The sequence below is a fragment of the Drosophila virilis genome, chromosome X (assembly GCF_030788295.1).
Source record: "Drosophila virilis strain 15010-1051.87 chromosome X, Dvir_AGI_RSII-ME, whole genome shotgun sequence".
NCBI lineage: Eukaryota > Metazoa > Arthropoda > Insecta > Diptera > Drosophilidae > Drosophila > Drosophila virilis.
In genome coordinates, this window is record NC_091543.1 from 9,339,528 (window position 1) to 9,357,351 (window position 17,824).

At 43.2% G+C, this 17,824-nt stretch overlaps 1 protein-coding gene across 1 annotated transcript; it reads right to left on the reverse strand.

The window, feature by feature from the left end:
* Positions 1 to 98: 98 nt before the first annotated feature.
* sn (fascin domain-containing protein singed) lies at positions 99 to 16,968 on the reverse strand. The gene is made up of 6 exons (XM_002057053.4): positions 16,139 to 16,968; positions 4,854 to 5,206; positions 1,796 to 2,216; positions 1,153 to 1,722; positions 831 to 1,079; positions 99 to 381 (listed from the first exon to the last, which is right to left on the reverse strand). Exons 2-6 carry the CDS (start codon positions 5,056 to 5,058, stop codon positions 288 to 290), a joined length of 1,539 nt encoding a protein of 512 aa, XP_002057089.1. The 5' UTR covers positions 5,059 to 5,206; positions 16,139 to 16,968; the 3' UTR covers positions 99 to 287.
* Positions 16,969 to 17,824: the final 856 nt, after the last annotated feature.

The following is a 17,824-nucleotide window of genomic DNA, read 5'->3' on the forward strand; positions in this document are numbered from 1 at the left end:
TATATATATATATCTGCATAAACATGCATCCTTGTTGTTCGCCATTAATTTGCATGTAGTTTACAGTTTTGTGCGACTTTTTTTTGTTGCGTTCGAAATTGTTTTTTTTTTTTTTTTTTTTTTTTTGATTTTGTTTATGTTTTTGTTTTTTGGACATAGTCGACACGTTGCTAAAACTCTAAAAATTGATACGTGTGGTTGTAGTTGTAGTTGTTATTGTTGTTGTTGTTGTTGTAATTATTGTTGCATTTGCCAAACACGTGCCGCATCCTTGGAAGCGCTGCAACTTAGAATTCCCATTGTGTGGCCGAATCGGTGCCATCATCCAGCAATTTGAAGGCTCCGTTTTTGGTGGCGCCCAAATATTTGCCCTGTTGGGATCTGCGACGATAGTGAAAGCATTGTATTTCGTTAATAAAAGGGTTTGAACTTGCAGTTCCATTTAACGGCCAAATCAAATATTCAAAAATAGCTTAACAGCTGTTAATAGCTTAACAGTCACAGGCTGAGCAGCAAACAGCAGTTGTCCGCTTTTTAACAGCACGCTGCACTGTTAATTGGCAAAAGCCAATTGACATTCTGTTATAACAGCAAAGTTAACGTTAACAGTACAACTGCAGAGTTCGACTGTTATGCGGCGAACAATGTTATTTGTTACGGCTGTTATGCAAATTGCCAATAACATGCTGTTAATAGAGCGCTTTGATTAATAACAGCACACTGTTAATGCTTAACTTTAAACGTTATTTTCAAATCTCGTTTTCTTTGGCTTGCCGTTAAAAAATGTGATTTTCTCATAATCTCTCTCTCTCTATCTCTTTGTCTCTCACCTTATGCAAATTCGTGTTGGTTCGCGCAACTCCAGGAAAAATCCATCAGCTGGCGCATCGGCATCCACCGAAATGCTCTCGCCCTCGACGCGCCAATATTTACCGCTGTGCGCCTTCAAATGGACCATGCCCTTTTGGGCGCGCTCGACCAAAATGGTCTCATAGGTGGCCTTGTTGCACTCCAGCTTGAGATTGCCGGGCGTGCGATAGCCGACAAAGCCCTGCTCGCACTTCAGCACCAAAATGGGCCTAAAAAAACGTATGAGAGCAACAAGTAGATGACATTTCACGTGAGGCACAGGTGAAGAAGGCGCTTGCTTACCGATTAATCAAATAAAAATAGAACTTGGTTATCTCCTCAATGGACTCGGAGGTGGCAAACAAATGACCGGAACGCTTGGTGGCCAAAAATTTGCCATTATTGGCGCGAAACGAGAGCGAACCATCACCATGCCAGATCAGTTCGAAGAGTGCATCGGCACAGCGACGATTGCCGGTGGCCTGAATGCCGCCGCCGGCAGATAGGCACCAGTAGCGATCCTGTGTGGTGCGCAATGCCCAACGGTGCGCCGACCAATCGTATTCCAGCTGAAAGGTCTCATTCTCGCCGACCTCATCCTGATTGGCGGTCACATCGACGCCCTGCTTGACGCTCACATAGCGCAAATTGAGGCCAGCTATGAACGAGGCCTGCGGCAATGAATCCTCCAGCGAGAACAGCTCGTCCCGTGTCACCGTCGAGGAGCGCGACTTGAGCACCGCCTTCGACCCAATGGGCGACAGATATTGGCCCTGGCGATCGCGCAGCGCCAAATGCCCGCCATGATACTCGGCACTGAACAGGCAATCCTCGTTGCACACCACCTGCAGCTTGCCATTGGCATTCAGATATCTACAAGCGTATGGGATGGATATCAGTTAAGCATACGGATTAGATTCGTTAAGGGGGGGAAAGGGGGGCTCACTTGTTGTTGCACGTGTGCAGCGCATATCTGCCGCCCTCCTCGGCGCGAAACTCGAGAGTGAAGAGCGTGTCCTCGCCCCAGGGTATATTCGCATCCACATGTATCTCATCCTGCGACTCGGACAGATGGGCGAATCGTTTGCGTCCAATCGAACGCAAGTTCACCTGCGGCCGTGCCGCCAAATGCACCGTCCAGAATTCGCTGGCGCCGGGCGTTTTTGCCGTGCAGACCAGTTTGTCGGGCGTGCCGCCCAAAAAGTAGCCGCGCGACTCGTTCTTCAGGGCCCAACGTCCGCTGCCGTCCTCGCTGATGCTGATCTGGAAGCGGCTGCCCGCGTCCCGCTCCTCGCTCTCGCACAGCACGTTGCCAAACTGATCGACCGACAGATATTTGTTCAGATGAGATCGTAAATAGATAATACCTGTGTGCATGCCGGAAAATAATTCAAATTAGCAAAAGCATAAAATCCGATCAAAGACATCTGTTACATCCAATAATCCCAAGCAGTAGCTCATCCATGTCAACCTTATAACAAAACATAGTATTATAAAAGAAAGTTTGCTCAACAATTCTAGATGGGCTTCTTTCAGGATATCCCTAAAAGAGAACCAAATTCTCTTCCTCCAGCGATTTTCCGAAAAGAATTTCTCGAGTGATTTTCCCAAAGAATCTTTATGATAAAGTCCAGCCAATGTAATGGACGCAATCCCAAGTTGGTTCTAGAGTTGTTTTAGATGATCTTAAATATTCGTTGGATCGTTCCTATAGAGCTATACGACATATGGCTCGTTTAACATAAGTCTTCTGAATCGCAAGTTGGCTCAAGATATCTTGAGAATCAAAACGAGTTTTCATATGTTTTATATCGAATGATCGAGCGTTCCTATGGCAACTCATTGGCATATACATTTTTCATAACAGTACGAGATAATGGTTCGATCTTGTCTAGATGCAAGCAGACGAACAGACAGGCATGACAAATTTCATGATTTAATTATAATACACTCTACACTGCTATAGAAAAGTAGGGTAAGCTGCATACGACTAATTGAATAGCATGTTGGCTGACAAAATGCAAATACCCGCTTGCGAGGCGATGCCAACAGTCAATTTCTTTCTGTTGCGCCTTGTCTGTCTCGCGCTAACTGTACTCATTTCGAATAGCCGAACGAATAACGGCAAACGGCAGCAGCCAATCAGCTGTCAGCTGTCGGCTGCGCAGCGATTAGCGATGCCACCTAGCAGCAGACAATGCTTAATTAGTTATCGATAGGCGGCTATCGCTTGTATTATTTATTGCTGCTGCTGCTTCTACTTCATTTTTCTTCTTCTTCTTCTTTCGGCGATTGAGCAATTTAGCTAAACATTATCGTGCGCTCTGGCCACATCGTTTTCAATTTGGCTGAGCTATTTTAATGGCCGTTACGAATGCCAGCCAGCACAAGACGGCGCTGGCTATCAAGAAGTGGTAAAGGGGTAAGAGGGGGATTTCGACTAAAAATATTTTGTATTAATTGCAACGTGGCCAATGGCAGTCGCAGCGGCAAACGAGTTGCCTTAATTATAATTGCCAGCCCAGACCAGACCAGATCAGACCAGACCAGCTCCGGCCAGCATGGCCAAAGCCAATTGCAATGCCCGTTGCAAGCAGCAAGCAGCATGCAGCATGCAGCATGCAACATGTGGCGTCTCCGTGTGGCTTGATGATAAATGATGCCAAATTCGTGAGACGCTTTGTTTTCTTGCGTTTTAATATATATTAGGCAGACTGAGAGACAGACAGACGGACAGATACCCTGCACGTCAAATTAACGCAGCTGCGGGCCAAGCTCTGCTTTTGGCCAACACAGCTGCAAATTGGCAAATGATTTATGCGAGTTACACATAGCCAAATAGCTAAAGCTCTGTTTACGACTGGCCAAATGATTTACAGTCGGCAATTAAATGCGTCAGCCGAATGCAAATGCAGCTAGCTGATAAATGCCAAATAGTGCCAGCTGTTATCATTAGCATTGGCATTATCATTAGCACTATCATTGTCATTATCGTGCTCATTATCAATATCATTGGCATTATCATCTCAGTTTCCATGCGCACATATCCATTTTCGTTAGTTCATTTAACATGCTTATCAGCGCCGTCCGATAACAGCTCAAGCATTATGTTTATGCATACAGTGAAGGCTCGCTTGAACGGCCGATTACACACTCACAGTCACATTCCCATTTTCAATGGGCCCAAGGGGTCTCGTGATGTTGAGCAGGAATGTATGTAACTGCAGGAAGAAAGTATCTTCAATTCCATTAAGTATATTTATTCTTGATCTAGATACAGACTAGAGATAGAAAATTTGAACGTCGGGGTCTCTTATTACCTTCGCGTAGTTTTCCGTTAATCGATAACTTCGTTTCCAAACAATCGATTAATTTGCATATCGTTAACCTATTTTTGGCGCTATCATTAAAAATGATTCGATTTCGTTAACTGAACTAGCTACACAAATTTGCTTGTATATATTCTCGTATCCCAATCAGAAGGAGCTTATTCCATTTGAATATCGATAAATATCAATGTTGAGATATCGAAAATTATAACAGTTTTGTATGTAGATTCTCGTATAGTTTACACTTTTTCAAGATAACCGCTGCCTTTCACCTATTTTCCATGCTTGAGCGTGAATTTCACCAAATGCTTAATTAAAGGAGCCTTGAACAAGGACAACCGCTGCCTTTCACCTATTTTCCACGCTTTCGCGTGAATTTCACGATATTGCTTAACATTAGGAAGCCTTAAACAAGGACAACTGCTGCATTTCACCTATTTTCCACGCTTTCGCGTGAATTTCACGAAATTGCTTAACATTAGGGAGCCTTAAACAAGGACAACTGCTGCCTTTCACCTATTTTCCACGCTGGCGCGTGAATTTTACCAAACTCCCTAGAAAGAAGCTCAACTGATATCAAAGCTTGGACAGTGTTCGCTAGATTTAAGCAAGTGCTTTAGAATATTTGGCATCTGTATGGCTTAATAAAGATAATGTGGAATAATGTATACTTACTTTCACCGGTGTTGGATGGCTCCAGCGTCCAGAGCTGCTTCTTCTTGAGGCTGGCCCCGTTCGCGTTTAGCTTGAAGCCAAATGTCTCGGCGGTCATATACTTGTGCTGGCCATTGATCAGACCGATGGTCCACCAGCCCTTCTGTTGATTCTGTGATATAATGTCCCCATTGCTGTGGCCCAGCTCACAGCCCTGGCCGTTCATGGTGCTAATCGGTGCAATGGTGGCGGCTTTACGAACTGAACAATTGGCGCCTGCCGCTAAATCAATCGCTTGCTAGATGCCCGGCTTGTGGTTGGCTTCTGTCTGTCGGCTTTGCGTTGAGCCAGTCGGAGTTTTGCTAGCTGCTTGCCTGTGTCGAATATACATATGTATACATATATATATATATATATACATATATGTATATATATATATATATATAAACATATAAATAATATATAAATATAAGCAACTGTTTTTTGTGTACACATTTGATTGATAAAACACATTGTGTGTGCGTTCAAACTGTAAGCCATAAACAATAAACCATTCAAATCCACATGCGTGCGACGAGAAACATATTTATGCATTTGCCGCAATCTGCGTGCTAAATTTATGTGCATGTCAGACAGTCGAACAGTCAGACAGTCGAACAGTCAGCCGGCCATGTGTGCAGTGCATGCAGAACAGGCAACTTGCAACTTGCAACAGGCAACAGGCAACAGTCAACTTGCAACTTGCAACTGGCGACGACAACTTCAAGTGCATTCGTCTCCGTGTCGAGGATGGGTGGGGGTTGGGGTATCGGTCTGCCATTCATTTCAATGTCGCCAAGTCGAACAGGAAACGTAGATAACGCAATGTTTCTTTAGTTCATACCCTGTACAGATTGAACAGCTGTTAAAGTGGGCATATTGGCTGTAACAAACAAACTTTCAACTATTCTTCTATCGATAACTCTGGCAATATCTACAAAAATATCGATAAATATCGGATACATAAAAAAACAAAGTGGACACACTTCCCATGCTTTCGAAGAGCTTTCGATATGTCTATACAGAAAAAGAGTATTTGACATGCTGGGTAACTGGCTAGTCGGGCAGGCTCAACTTAACGCACTTGGCTTGCATTTGATTGTGCTGCACTTTACATGGACGACGGCACATGTCGCCAGATCTGTAGCACTTGGCATTCAGCAATGGCAACATTCAAATTCAAATTCAACAGACGGCAAATCAGCTGTCAAATGTCAAATAGCTAGCGATGACATTTGGCGCAAAGTGATTTGCCAGAGCGGCGCTTTAATTGCCTATCGATACGCGGCTTGGCAGCGTTATCGATGCTCGGCATCGGCTGCGCCGATAAGTTATCAAAATATGTACACACCAATTTGAAAAGCCGCTTCGCCTTTGACATGTCTGTGCATGCATGTGGGCGTGTCTCCGTCTCCAACTCCGTCACCGCCTATGTCCCTATGTGGGGATCAGAAGTATCTGGCCAGCTCATTAAGGTGACGCGAGCCAGCTAATCGGAGCTAACGAATCACATAGCCGGCCGTATGACTCAACCGGCTAAAAGCCACAAAAAGTACAGGAAAAGCAGGCTGACAAAAAGAAAAAAGTATATAAGGGAGATAGCAAGAGGCTTTTAGTTGGGTGTGCACGCTTGGCAGATACCACGTAAACGATAATTACCCAAATACTTATTCTTCTTTCCTTTTCTCTACCTCGACACCAAACTAACAAAACCCTATCGAGAATATAAAAAGATTGTTGTTCTCTGCGTGCAATGCAAGACGTTCATATACATATATCAATTTGTTTTTATTGCTAGCTTCTCTAATCGCGCTAGAAGTAAAGACTGTATATCGATAATTATCGATTTTTAAGTATTTGTCAAAGTTATCGAACATATGTATGAGGTTTTATTTTTTGGCTAAGATGCATGAAAATCCCAATTATACATAGAGCTTTTCTTATATCAGAGACAGGCGCTAAAAATAACCGCTGAATATCGATAATTATCGATGTTGAATTCATTGTGAGAGTTATCGAAAGCATAGATGACTTTGCTGTGGCGTCGCGTTAGGACACTTTTATATAGCTGAAGAAATATAAATACTAACTGTAACAAAGACTAGCACAGGCTAGCATATGCTTCCCTCGAACGGGCACAGGGTATACAGAAATATGTAGCGCATATGTGGGGGCGGCCAGCTGCAGGAGCAGCACTCAAAAGAGCCGTTGATGGACAGCAGCGACGACTTGGTAGGTGTGCAGCTGAAATGTGCTGTTCCCTTATACTTTTTTTTTTTTTTTTGTTATGCTTTGCATATAGTCTTCAAAAAAAAAGAAAAAAAAAAGGCAAACGTGCCAAGCCCGAGCTGATTGACGATTGCGGCTGCGGCACGTAGATACATAAACAAACGAGCTGCGTGACGGTCGAGCAAAGGAGACGGCGGCGGCGCCCAAAGTGCCAGCTCCTTCTTTATATATGCCTCCATTGTTGCTGCTGTTGTTGGCATTTCTAGGCGTTGGCTTATGGCGCTGACCATTTGCGAGATTTTCATTTCATGCAAAGCCATTTAGCCGGGGCGTTGGCTTTGCAAAAAATATATATAAAAAAAAAAAAAAAAAAAGGGAAAAAGGAAAAATAAAGGCAAATGTTAGCCAAAGGCAAATCGGATGGCAGATTAACATCAAATAAAACGCAAATGAAAATGAAATCTACGCAAACAGACAGACAAACACAACCCACCCACCCCCCACCCCCGCCACGCACAACCTTAATGTTGGTTTGCGCTAATCTGGCATCGCCAAACGTTTTAAAGCTGGCAACTTTGCGCACTCGTCTCATTCGATCGCGCTGTCTCGCTCTGGCAAAAAGTCAATGCTCGCCTTTTTCTTGTAAAGTCAGCTTTAACAGCAGCGGCAGCAGCAGCGCAGCCGTTTTCGCCTTAACCCGCACCTTTGCTCGTAATATATACATATGTATTTCATTTTCCATGTTAACTGAAATTCGATTAGCGCCGTTTTTTGTAATCGTTTTGCAGATGTTTGCCGCTTTAATTCATTAAATTCGTTGGAAAATTAATTGCAGCTCTTTAAAAAGCAATTGCAACACACAAATATGCACGTGCACACACACACACAGACACACATGATGTATATCCATATGCACATGTGAAAAGCCAATTAAATCATAATTAATTATGCATGCCGATTTGTGTTCGAATCCCCCAGTTGTCTGCAAAGATGCACACACACACACACACACACACATAGAAAGCTATGTATGTGTAAGCACACATGTATGCAGCCAAGAATGAAAAAAGGAATGAACGAATGCAGCAAGCAAAGCAAAAAAGAAAGAAAGGCAGCAGCAAACAGTTAAACACCGTTGCATTTAGTTAGCCAAAGAAAAGCTGGCAGCGCCAATTACTGCAAATGGTGTGGCAACAATGGCCAAGCGGAACACCGTCATAACCAGCAGCAATAGCTAAGAACAAGAACAACAACACAAATGAGAGCAATAAAAAGCTCACAGCTGCAACGACTGGTTAAGTAGCTCAGCAACAGTCCGCGACTCATTTACACGCACACGCACACGCACACAGCACAGGCTCCATACCAATACACTCAAACTTCATCAAATTGAGTGACATCGGGCCAGTTTACCGCTGTTGCCCACTGTTTCTTCAACTTTATTATTGCTGCTGCTGCTGCTGCTGCTGCGCTGCTCGCAAATCAATTAAATTACACTATTGACTCTTGTTGTATTTGCCGATTGTGCGTCGTCTGTGTGTTTGTGCATGTGGCATTATTAAACGAAATCTAATTAAATGAAATGGCGCACGCTCACAAATTGATTGCTCCTATACATACATGCATACATATGCGTGTGTGTATGTGCATATCTGTGCATGTGTGCGTGTGTGCTTTTAGCAAATTACGAAAATGTAAAATATGATGAAATTTTATCGCATCGCACACCTTTCACCAGGCAACATTTTGCGTGTGTCGCGCTATTTGGGGCCTTACCCCCACTCTCCGCTCCACTTCACCCCTCTCGCTTGCTCATCTCTGCGTGTGTAGCTTGTTAATGATAACGGTAAACTGATAAACGCACACCACATTCAAACAATGCGAGCTCATCAGCCATCGCACATCGGAGTGAGACACAAATGCAGATAAATACCGAGCCACACACACACACACACATACATACAGAGCCCCACTGCAGCTGTTACCGAGCTGTGCGCAATTATGTATGCAATAAAGAGATAGGCATAGATAGGCAAGAAAGAGCGTGAGCGCGGGTTAGAGGGGGACAGCTGGTAGCAAGCAGTCAAGCAGTCAAGCAGCTAGGCAGCCAGCGTTGCCACTGTGCCATTAGAATGGACAACGGACAGTGGACTAATCTGCATGCATGCAAACAATTTAAACTAAATCAGCGTCAGCATGTGTCGTAATTTCTTATAATACTCGTGGCATCAACAGCAACAGCGCACACTTATTTATGTATATACGTTGCAGCAGCATACGGTATATTTTTACTGTAACATCAGAAGCAGCAGCAGCAGCAGCAGAAGCAACAAAAGAATCGCTCCAAATCTCGGCTTCAGACAGCAACAACGTTCTAAAAATACTCATGCACACACACACACAGAGAGACAGCGAGAGAGAGAGAGAGAGAGAGTGAGAGAGAGGGGCGGCAGACACACATGCTGATGCACAGATACAGACATCAACGGGGCCGGCAGACATAAATATTAGTGGCCCACGTCTTCGCTTTAAAGACATGCCACCAACTGGCAAGTGGCTCCTTCTGCTGCTGCTGCTGCTGCTGCTTGGGGCGCACACGCGCGCGCGCAACCGAGCGTTGCATTTGCATTGCAGTTTGCTGGTGCGGCAAGCAAGCTGTGGCAGGGGTTAGTTAGAACGTTGCCACACTGCACACTGGCCCCAAAAGGCTACACTTGTTTATTATTTGTGTAAAATTTGAAAGATTCTTGAGTAGCAGAAGGAAAAGAATGCTGCAATTTGTGCAATTGCACTAGTGCTTTTCGCTCAGTGCACAGGTTTAAACACGCTACTTGAGATTTTATTACCGTTCGCCACAAACTTTTCATGGCGACCCTTGCAAATGCTCAAGGGCACGCATAGATAAATATCGAGTATGCATTTAATGGATGCCATAGCACCAGTGTGCACTCTCTCTCTCTCGGCCTATCTTTTCTATCGCTCGGTGCCGCTCTCACTCATTATACTTTAGTGCCTGTCTATCGTGACTTTTATGGCTGTTGAGAATGCAAAAACGATGCCCGCGAATTATAAAAGTACTCGTAAAATGCAAAACATTTTCGATGCCAGCAGAACATCTGCTGCTGCGGCTGCTCTCGTGGGCGATTAACTTGCCGCTGTTGTTGTTGTTGTTGTTGTTGTTGATTATGCTTGTTATTTGAAAAACAGTTTGCGGTTTTTGTGGCGGCAAAGTGAAGCCTTAAAAAAACTGGTGAACAACCAAAAAAAAAAAAAAAAAACCAATAATAATACAGACTCAATTAACAGCAAACGGTGCAATCATTTGCCGCAAGCACCTTTCCAATTGTTTTATAATTACAAACGTACAATTATGTACAAATGCGAAGCTACAACTCTTTCAACATGTTTTCTACTTTTTGGATTTGGTTTTTCTTTTCATTTTTTTTTATTTTAGAAAGCGCCTAAAACAAGTGCAGTAATCAATTATTACGCGACGAATCAACAAATTGATTGTCTTGGGAGAGTTGAAAGATGAGTTGAAAGAAAAAAAAAAAAGAAAAGAAAAAAAAAAAGTAAAAGTTTCAATTTAAAAACGTCAAAGATGTCAAACGGGCAAACGGTTGAAGCGCGTGAGTGCGAGTGAAAGAGAGACTCTTGCCAAAAACCGTTAGAACAGCGTTCGCTTTGCTTTTGTAATGTTAATCGTGAATTGATCCGCATTTTGAACTTTAACAATGTAGGTGCGTGAGAGATAGCAAAAACGTGCGAACCGCATGAACCGCATGAACCGCTCGCTTTCAGTGCTGCCATATTTTGTAAATCTGAACGTTGCCAAACGCATTGAATAGCCATTTTCGAGCCAAGACAACAAGACTCAAAGCCAGCTTTGACTTGTTGATCATTTTTATGCATAATATAATATAATATATATTTAAAATTATTTCGTATAATTTTGTAGAAAATCGAATATTTAATAGTTATTTATTTCATTTATACATAAATATGTATGTCTATATTCTTAATTCTCATTTAACAAAAACCTTTCAATGCTTCCCATTGTGTTAATCTATGTATATGTATGTGTATATATAATACGTATATTCAAATGCATTTAACTCAATTTAAAACGACAATTTGAACGTAGCCAGCTAATAGCTTGTTGCTGCTCAGCAATTTTCCAGCTAACTTTCAAATGGTGTCAGCTATAGCCATAAAACAGCTAAACTGCTAACACAGCTGCTGATGTTAAAGTCTGCATTTACAGTTTTCAGCTTCTGCATGCGTTCGGAACAATCAAAAAATCAAAATCAATAACCCAAAACAAAATGAAATGAAATGAAATGATTTCGAATAGAGAAATCAATGAAAGCCACCAAATGGCAGGCAGGCAGGCAGGCAGGCGGACAAACGGTATCGGGCTGCTTTTTTTTTCTTTGCGCTCTGCTGCTGCTGATATATCTAGCTGTTGTTGTTGTTGTTGCTGCTGTTGCTGTTGTTGTTGTTGCAGCGAACATCTCGGCTTTAGCTTTGGCTTGGCTTGGCTTGGCTTGGATTGAATTGGTTCGGTTTGGCGTTTGGCGTTTGGCTGATTGAACGCACATAAATAACTCTTGGCTTGTCTATGATATATAGAAATGTATCTGTGTCCACACATATCTGTAGCAACAACAGTTAACTGTTGTTGTGCAGCGCTGAAATTACCGCTGCTCTTGGCCATCAGCTCAAATGATTTATGCAGCAATTACATGCACACACACACACACACACACAGGCATGCACAGACATGCCGACGGGGAGGAGAGAGGCGGGCTAGTCAAAGCTAAGCTAAGCGAGTGCCACAGGCGGTGGCTGCCACAGCAGGCACATTTATAATTTGTTCGCATTTTCAATAGGCGCAGAAAAATGCATATAATAAACAATGAGCATAAATATTTTGCACAACCGCAAATTACATAGCAAACAGCTCTTTGTATGGCAAGCGCACACAAATGAATGCTCTGCAGGTGGAGGCGGGGGCGGGGCTGGTGGAGGTAGGTTGTCTTTGAAAATCAAAACATGATATTTACAAGAGCTTAGCCTAGCCAGGACCGGGACCACAGAGACAAGTAACAATATTTCGATACGGCCGGCAAATTGAAAATAACCAACTCCAAAATTAACCAGCTCAACCAGTTGGCAGTTTTGCTATTAAACTGCAGCCGCAACTTGAACTTGCACTTGTCTCAGCCGCTGGCTGCTTGTAGCTGTGTGCGTGTGTGTGTGTGTGTGTGTGTGTGTGTGTGTGTGAGTGCGCCTGGCAACATTGAACAAAATGTATTAACAGCGACACCTCCTTCTTCAACTGAAGATCACGACGACGACTTTAAAGGCCACGGGCCACTTAAAGGCGGGCGCATTAATCAAAGCGCACGACCGATAGCTGCCTGCTATGGCAAAGGAGTTCACGAGGAGGCGTTACAAAACGAAAAGAAAAGAAATGAAAGGAAAACAACCAAAAAGAGTTTTTGGCTTTTATCGGCAACGCCACAACGGAAATGTTGATGCTGATGGCAACGCTGTGCGATTGCAGTGCATTGAACTGAACCCCCGAGTTCAGCGGCAGCGTTCAGCATGTACATGCATACATACATATGTACATACATGTATGTGGCATATGAATTATTGTTATTGTAAGCAAAGGAAAACGAAAAGCAAGAGGCGCGACAGCGCGTCGCCCATTCCAAAAATATCGCATATGCATAAAAGGAAAAGGCGCCAGATATGCTGCAAGTGTTGCATTGATAAAGACTTCACTATTGATATACAACTATATACATACATACATATGTACGCATGCTTGTGTGTGTGTGTGTGTGTGTGTGTGTGTGCGCTGCGCCAGGAAGCATCAACGTCAAATGAATCACAAGCAGTTGAAGCCAATTGCGGCGCGCTCTCTGTTGAAAGCGAAAACGGCAAGAGAGAAAAAAAAAAGGAGTCAAAAAAAAAAGCAAAAAAAAAAAAAACTGCAGCCAGACGTGACTCAGCAGCAGAACAAAGCCACAGAGCGAACGAGATGGTGAGAGAGCAAGGGTGTGTTAGAGTGAGACAGCGCGAGAGTTGCTGCAAAAACTGTCAAGCAAAAACAACAAAAGTAAAAAACAGACAAAAGAAAAGAAACGAAAAGCAAAACAAGCCAAATAAAAAAAAAATAAATAAAGAAAGACCCTAAAGACCCTAACAAAAAGGATTTATGCATTTAGTTTTGCAAATTGTTTACGAATACTAACTAATAAATATTAATGTTTCCATATTGGCTAGACATCCTGCCAGTGTTGACAATTCACGATATTTTCCAGCCAAATTCGGCTAAGCTTAGCGGTTATCCGCCAAAATCAGTTGAAATTTCGATTACAAACTATGGAAAAGCTGGACATGATCGAGACACGAACTTAACATCTTTAGCGCAATTGTTATTCACTATTTTACGCAAAACTAGCTACTGCACATGCCAAATGCACCGAAAAGGTTGTGCGTATTTCACTTATTGCTCATTGTTCAAATCAAAGGCAAATGCAATTAAGCAATGAGCCGCATTCCATATGAATCGCACACACACACACACACACACCCTCATCCTTAACGAAGCATCTGCAAGGAATGCGGGTGGAGTGGGGGGTAGGGGGGTGTGTGTGTGTGCTGCCTGCAGGGGGTGCAGCCGTTCGGTGTGAGTCGAAAGTATGCGTAAAGTGCGTTATGTTTGGATTTTGCTTTTGCTTATTTCAAGGGCAGCTGTTGTTGTGTTGCCAGCTGCACTTGATGGCCAAACTGTGAGGGAGAGGGGTTGGGGGGGAGGCGTGTATATACACAAACACATGCATGTACTCTACGTATAGAGCATATGTACGCAGCGCATAAAGTGAACCCTCCTTGGAGTGAATTATTCAAAGTCAAGTGAGAGAAACTCCAATGATTCTTTGTTTTTTTTTTTTTATAACCTAAAAATAATATTGAAAATTTAGCAATAAAGATTTAGATAGTCTTAAAATAAAATAACTGCTGCAAAAATTAAAAAGAAAAAAAAGAAAAGAAAACTGTTTACTGTACTCATGTTATTCTACAGCCGAAATTTGTTGAGAATATTTGCCCTAGCAGCCAAAATACTGGATTCAAGAAAACTTGAACTGTTCGCCAACGAATCTCAATATCTGAAAAATCGCATAATACAAATTTCTTGCATATAATATTAATATATAGTATATGTGTTATAATGAATTGAAAAAAAAAGGCACAATTAATACGAGTTCCAGCCAAATGTACTTTCTATGCTAGTTACCACTGTGGGGCGAACACTGTATATGCCCAATGCGTAGTGCTTGTGTTTCAATATATTTAGAGTTCACTGTACGGCTTGTACATTATTGTCTTGAGCAGACTGTCGTCTCGCGACAAAGGGGCTTCCAGCAATGCGTTAAGTAGGAATGAAGTGTGTGTCGGTGTGTGTGTGTGTGCGTGTGTGTGTGTGTGTGTGTGTGTATACCTGATTTCCGGCGCACAACGGAAGCATTCGATTGCCAGTCCGTTGATACGCAAACGGTTGACAATGCAACCCATAGCCAAGTCTCAGACGCTGCCGTTGCCATTGGCCACAAAAATACATATACATATATGTATATGTATATGTATGTGTGTACATAAAACGAAGAAGCATAAAACGTGACTCAGCGCGGGGTGCGACAGGTACGGGGTGGTAGCCGGCATTTATTGTCTGTTTCGATGGCTGGAATACAAATTGCTAATTGCGCTGGCTAAATGCAAATCCTGATGGAGAATTATTGATTTGCCAGCAGCGCAGTTAAGCCGGCGGCAGGGGTTGGCCCGTGCAAAATGAAGCTGAAACGAAAGCGCAGCAGCAGCAGCAGGCAGGCAGGCAGGTGGGGGGGGGTCAGTCAGTCAGTCGTCGCATAAAGCACACGCCCCAGCGCATCAGGCTGCTGCTGAGATGGGCGTTGGGTATAACAGATACACACCGGAATTTTCGTGCGTTTTTCTCTGCACGGAACAAAGGAAATATATGCGTAGCGCATCCTGCAAAATGCTACAGATAAGTACAACAAAAGTAAAAGAAAATGGCAGCATAACAAAATAAGCTAAATGCGCATCACTTAAAGCTAAGCAGAGCAATAAACAGTTAATAAAGTGCGAATGGCAACAACAACAAACAGAGCAAGAGCAGCCATCAAATTGATTGGCAGACACAGTTACGAATTTATATATGTATGTGCATACATGCATGCATACATATATGTATGTATTTGTGTGTTTGTGTGTGTGTCCATTAAAGAAGGCAAAGGGGTGCGTGCTATGTCTGTCAGCTTTTGACAGTTGGTTTATCAGTTTGATTCGAGCCAAAGAAGAGATTTAAAGGTAATCATCATTCATCTGGCAACATTGTGCGTGGCCCCAGAGAACGCACAAAACCAAACTAAGAGACAGACACAGCGAGCGAGAGAGCGAACGCACGCAAAAGAGAGGCTGCCACTGTGAATGCCAATGTCAAGGCAATTAGCCAAAAGCCGGTTGGAAAAATCAACAACGAGGCGCTGCAAAAACAATGCCAACAGAAAAGTAGCAGCAACGGCGGCAGCGCAACTAACAGCAGCACCGGCAGCAGCGGCAGCAGCAGCAGCAGAGGAGAAGAAAATCGTAAAACAAGGCAAGCGCAAAATAAAAAGCTATGAAATGGAGCTTAAGTCACAGAGCTGGCAGAGTGACTGTGACGTCGGCTGCCATAGATTTTATGACTTGCAAGAGGTGCGCGATGGCGTGCAGGCTTTTGATGGTGGGCGCAGGAGGGGAGGGATGGGGGAGGGTTGCACAAAGCGAAGATGTGTGCTTGGCACTGCGGTTACACCTGGAACTGGAGCACGTCAAGTGAGAGAGATACAAAAAAATGTGTCCATGTGTGCGTGTGTGTGTGTGTGTGTGTTGAAAAGAAGAAGCAGGCCCGATTGCATTTGGAGCCATGTTTGGGCAAGGCACGTTGAAAGGAATTCACTTACTTTCTTTGTTGCTCACTGAGCCTCGCTTGTTGTTGTCGTTGTTGTTGCTGTTGCTGTTGTTGTTGATATTGCTGTTGTTGCTATTGTTGTAACTGTTGTCACTGGGGCTGCTGCTTTAATTACCGTTTTAAATGGCAATTTTGCTTATTATCCTTTGCCCGCGCGCGTTTGCTCTCTATCTCCCTCTACTCTCGCTCTGTCTGTCTCTTTACACCGATGCGTTTTGGTCTGCTTTGGTTAGCTTTAGTTTTAGTCGCCGTCGCTTTTCGTCGTTTTCTATTTGCGCTCCTCTGCTTTTGCCGGTGTTTCTACTACGCCTTCGCCTATCACTGTGTGCGTGCGTTTGCCTGTACGTGTGCGTGTTCGTGTGTGTGTCTGTGTTTGTATCGTCTCGTTTACGTCTGTGTATGCTTGTGTGCGTGTGTGTAAGTCTGTTACACCCTTCACTTCCAATTCGAATTTTGTTAGGTAGACGAACAAAGTAACTTTGGCCTCAGTTCAAGTTCACTCACAATAAAAAATCAGAAAAAAAAATATGTATACGTAAACAAATCACAGGCAACAATTATCGAAATGTTCTTTTATTTTTTTTTCTTTTTGTTGATTGCTTTTTCTCAGGTATTATTTGTTTACGGCAGCTTGATGCTATTGCTTGCTGGCGCCTATTCACATTCGTATGCGTGCGTGTGTATGTGTATGTGTTTGGTATGGCAAAAGGATTTTTCACGATTTCAAATTGGCTAACAGACGCATGCGCGCACAATAGGACCACAAGATTCGTTTGAAGAACACAACCGCTCACGACCTGCTCTCGAATTGGAATGAAAACCCGTTGCAGAGCCATATACAATTTAAATCCAACCGCTTAATAACAGTCTGTAATTGCGCTGTTAACTGCATCAGACTGTTAACGCGATTGCGAGCAACGTTAACATAAACTGATGCCGCAAGAAACTAGCAAATGGACACAAAAATGTAAATCGAAGCAAAAGGAGAGGAGCAATTTAATTGAAATTTGTAGAAATTTAATTGAATTAACTCACATGATACTGGTTCGCATTGCGTTTATTAATACTAACCACTGTTAAACTTAACATGCTGATACTATGTTTTAAGCAACAGTTAGTTAACATAGTGTATGGTTAGCCAAAACCATGTCCAAGCCCAAGTCTTGCCAACTCGGCGAAAGTGCTGTTAGGACTGTTGTATTTTTCAAATGTAACGGTAAATGGGCAAAGGAAATGCGCATAACTTGAACTTGACGAATTGCCGCTAGATCGCAGCCGCCGCCACGCAATTTGATTTACAGCTATCCCAAAACCAACAGCAACGCAACAGCAGCTGCCCAACTGCAACCGACTGGCTGCATGCTTGGCAAACGGGCTAACTGGCAACCTGGCGCCATGCTCTGTTAATTTTTTAAATGCGCGCATGCTGCTTCTTCTGGCTGCACTCGGCATTTGCCATATTGCTTTTCATTACATTTAGCACGTTACTTTTTCGGACTGCACTTAACCGAACGTTAATGAGAGTGTGCACTAAAAAGATGCAAAAAGAAAAAATGGCCAGCCAGCTGCCGATTTCACCGTCAGTTGTGCACGTCTCGGCAAATGCAAGAGCAAGCGTACCAAATCCTTAAAGAAACAAACCATTAATATTTATAATGGCCCACACACACACACACAC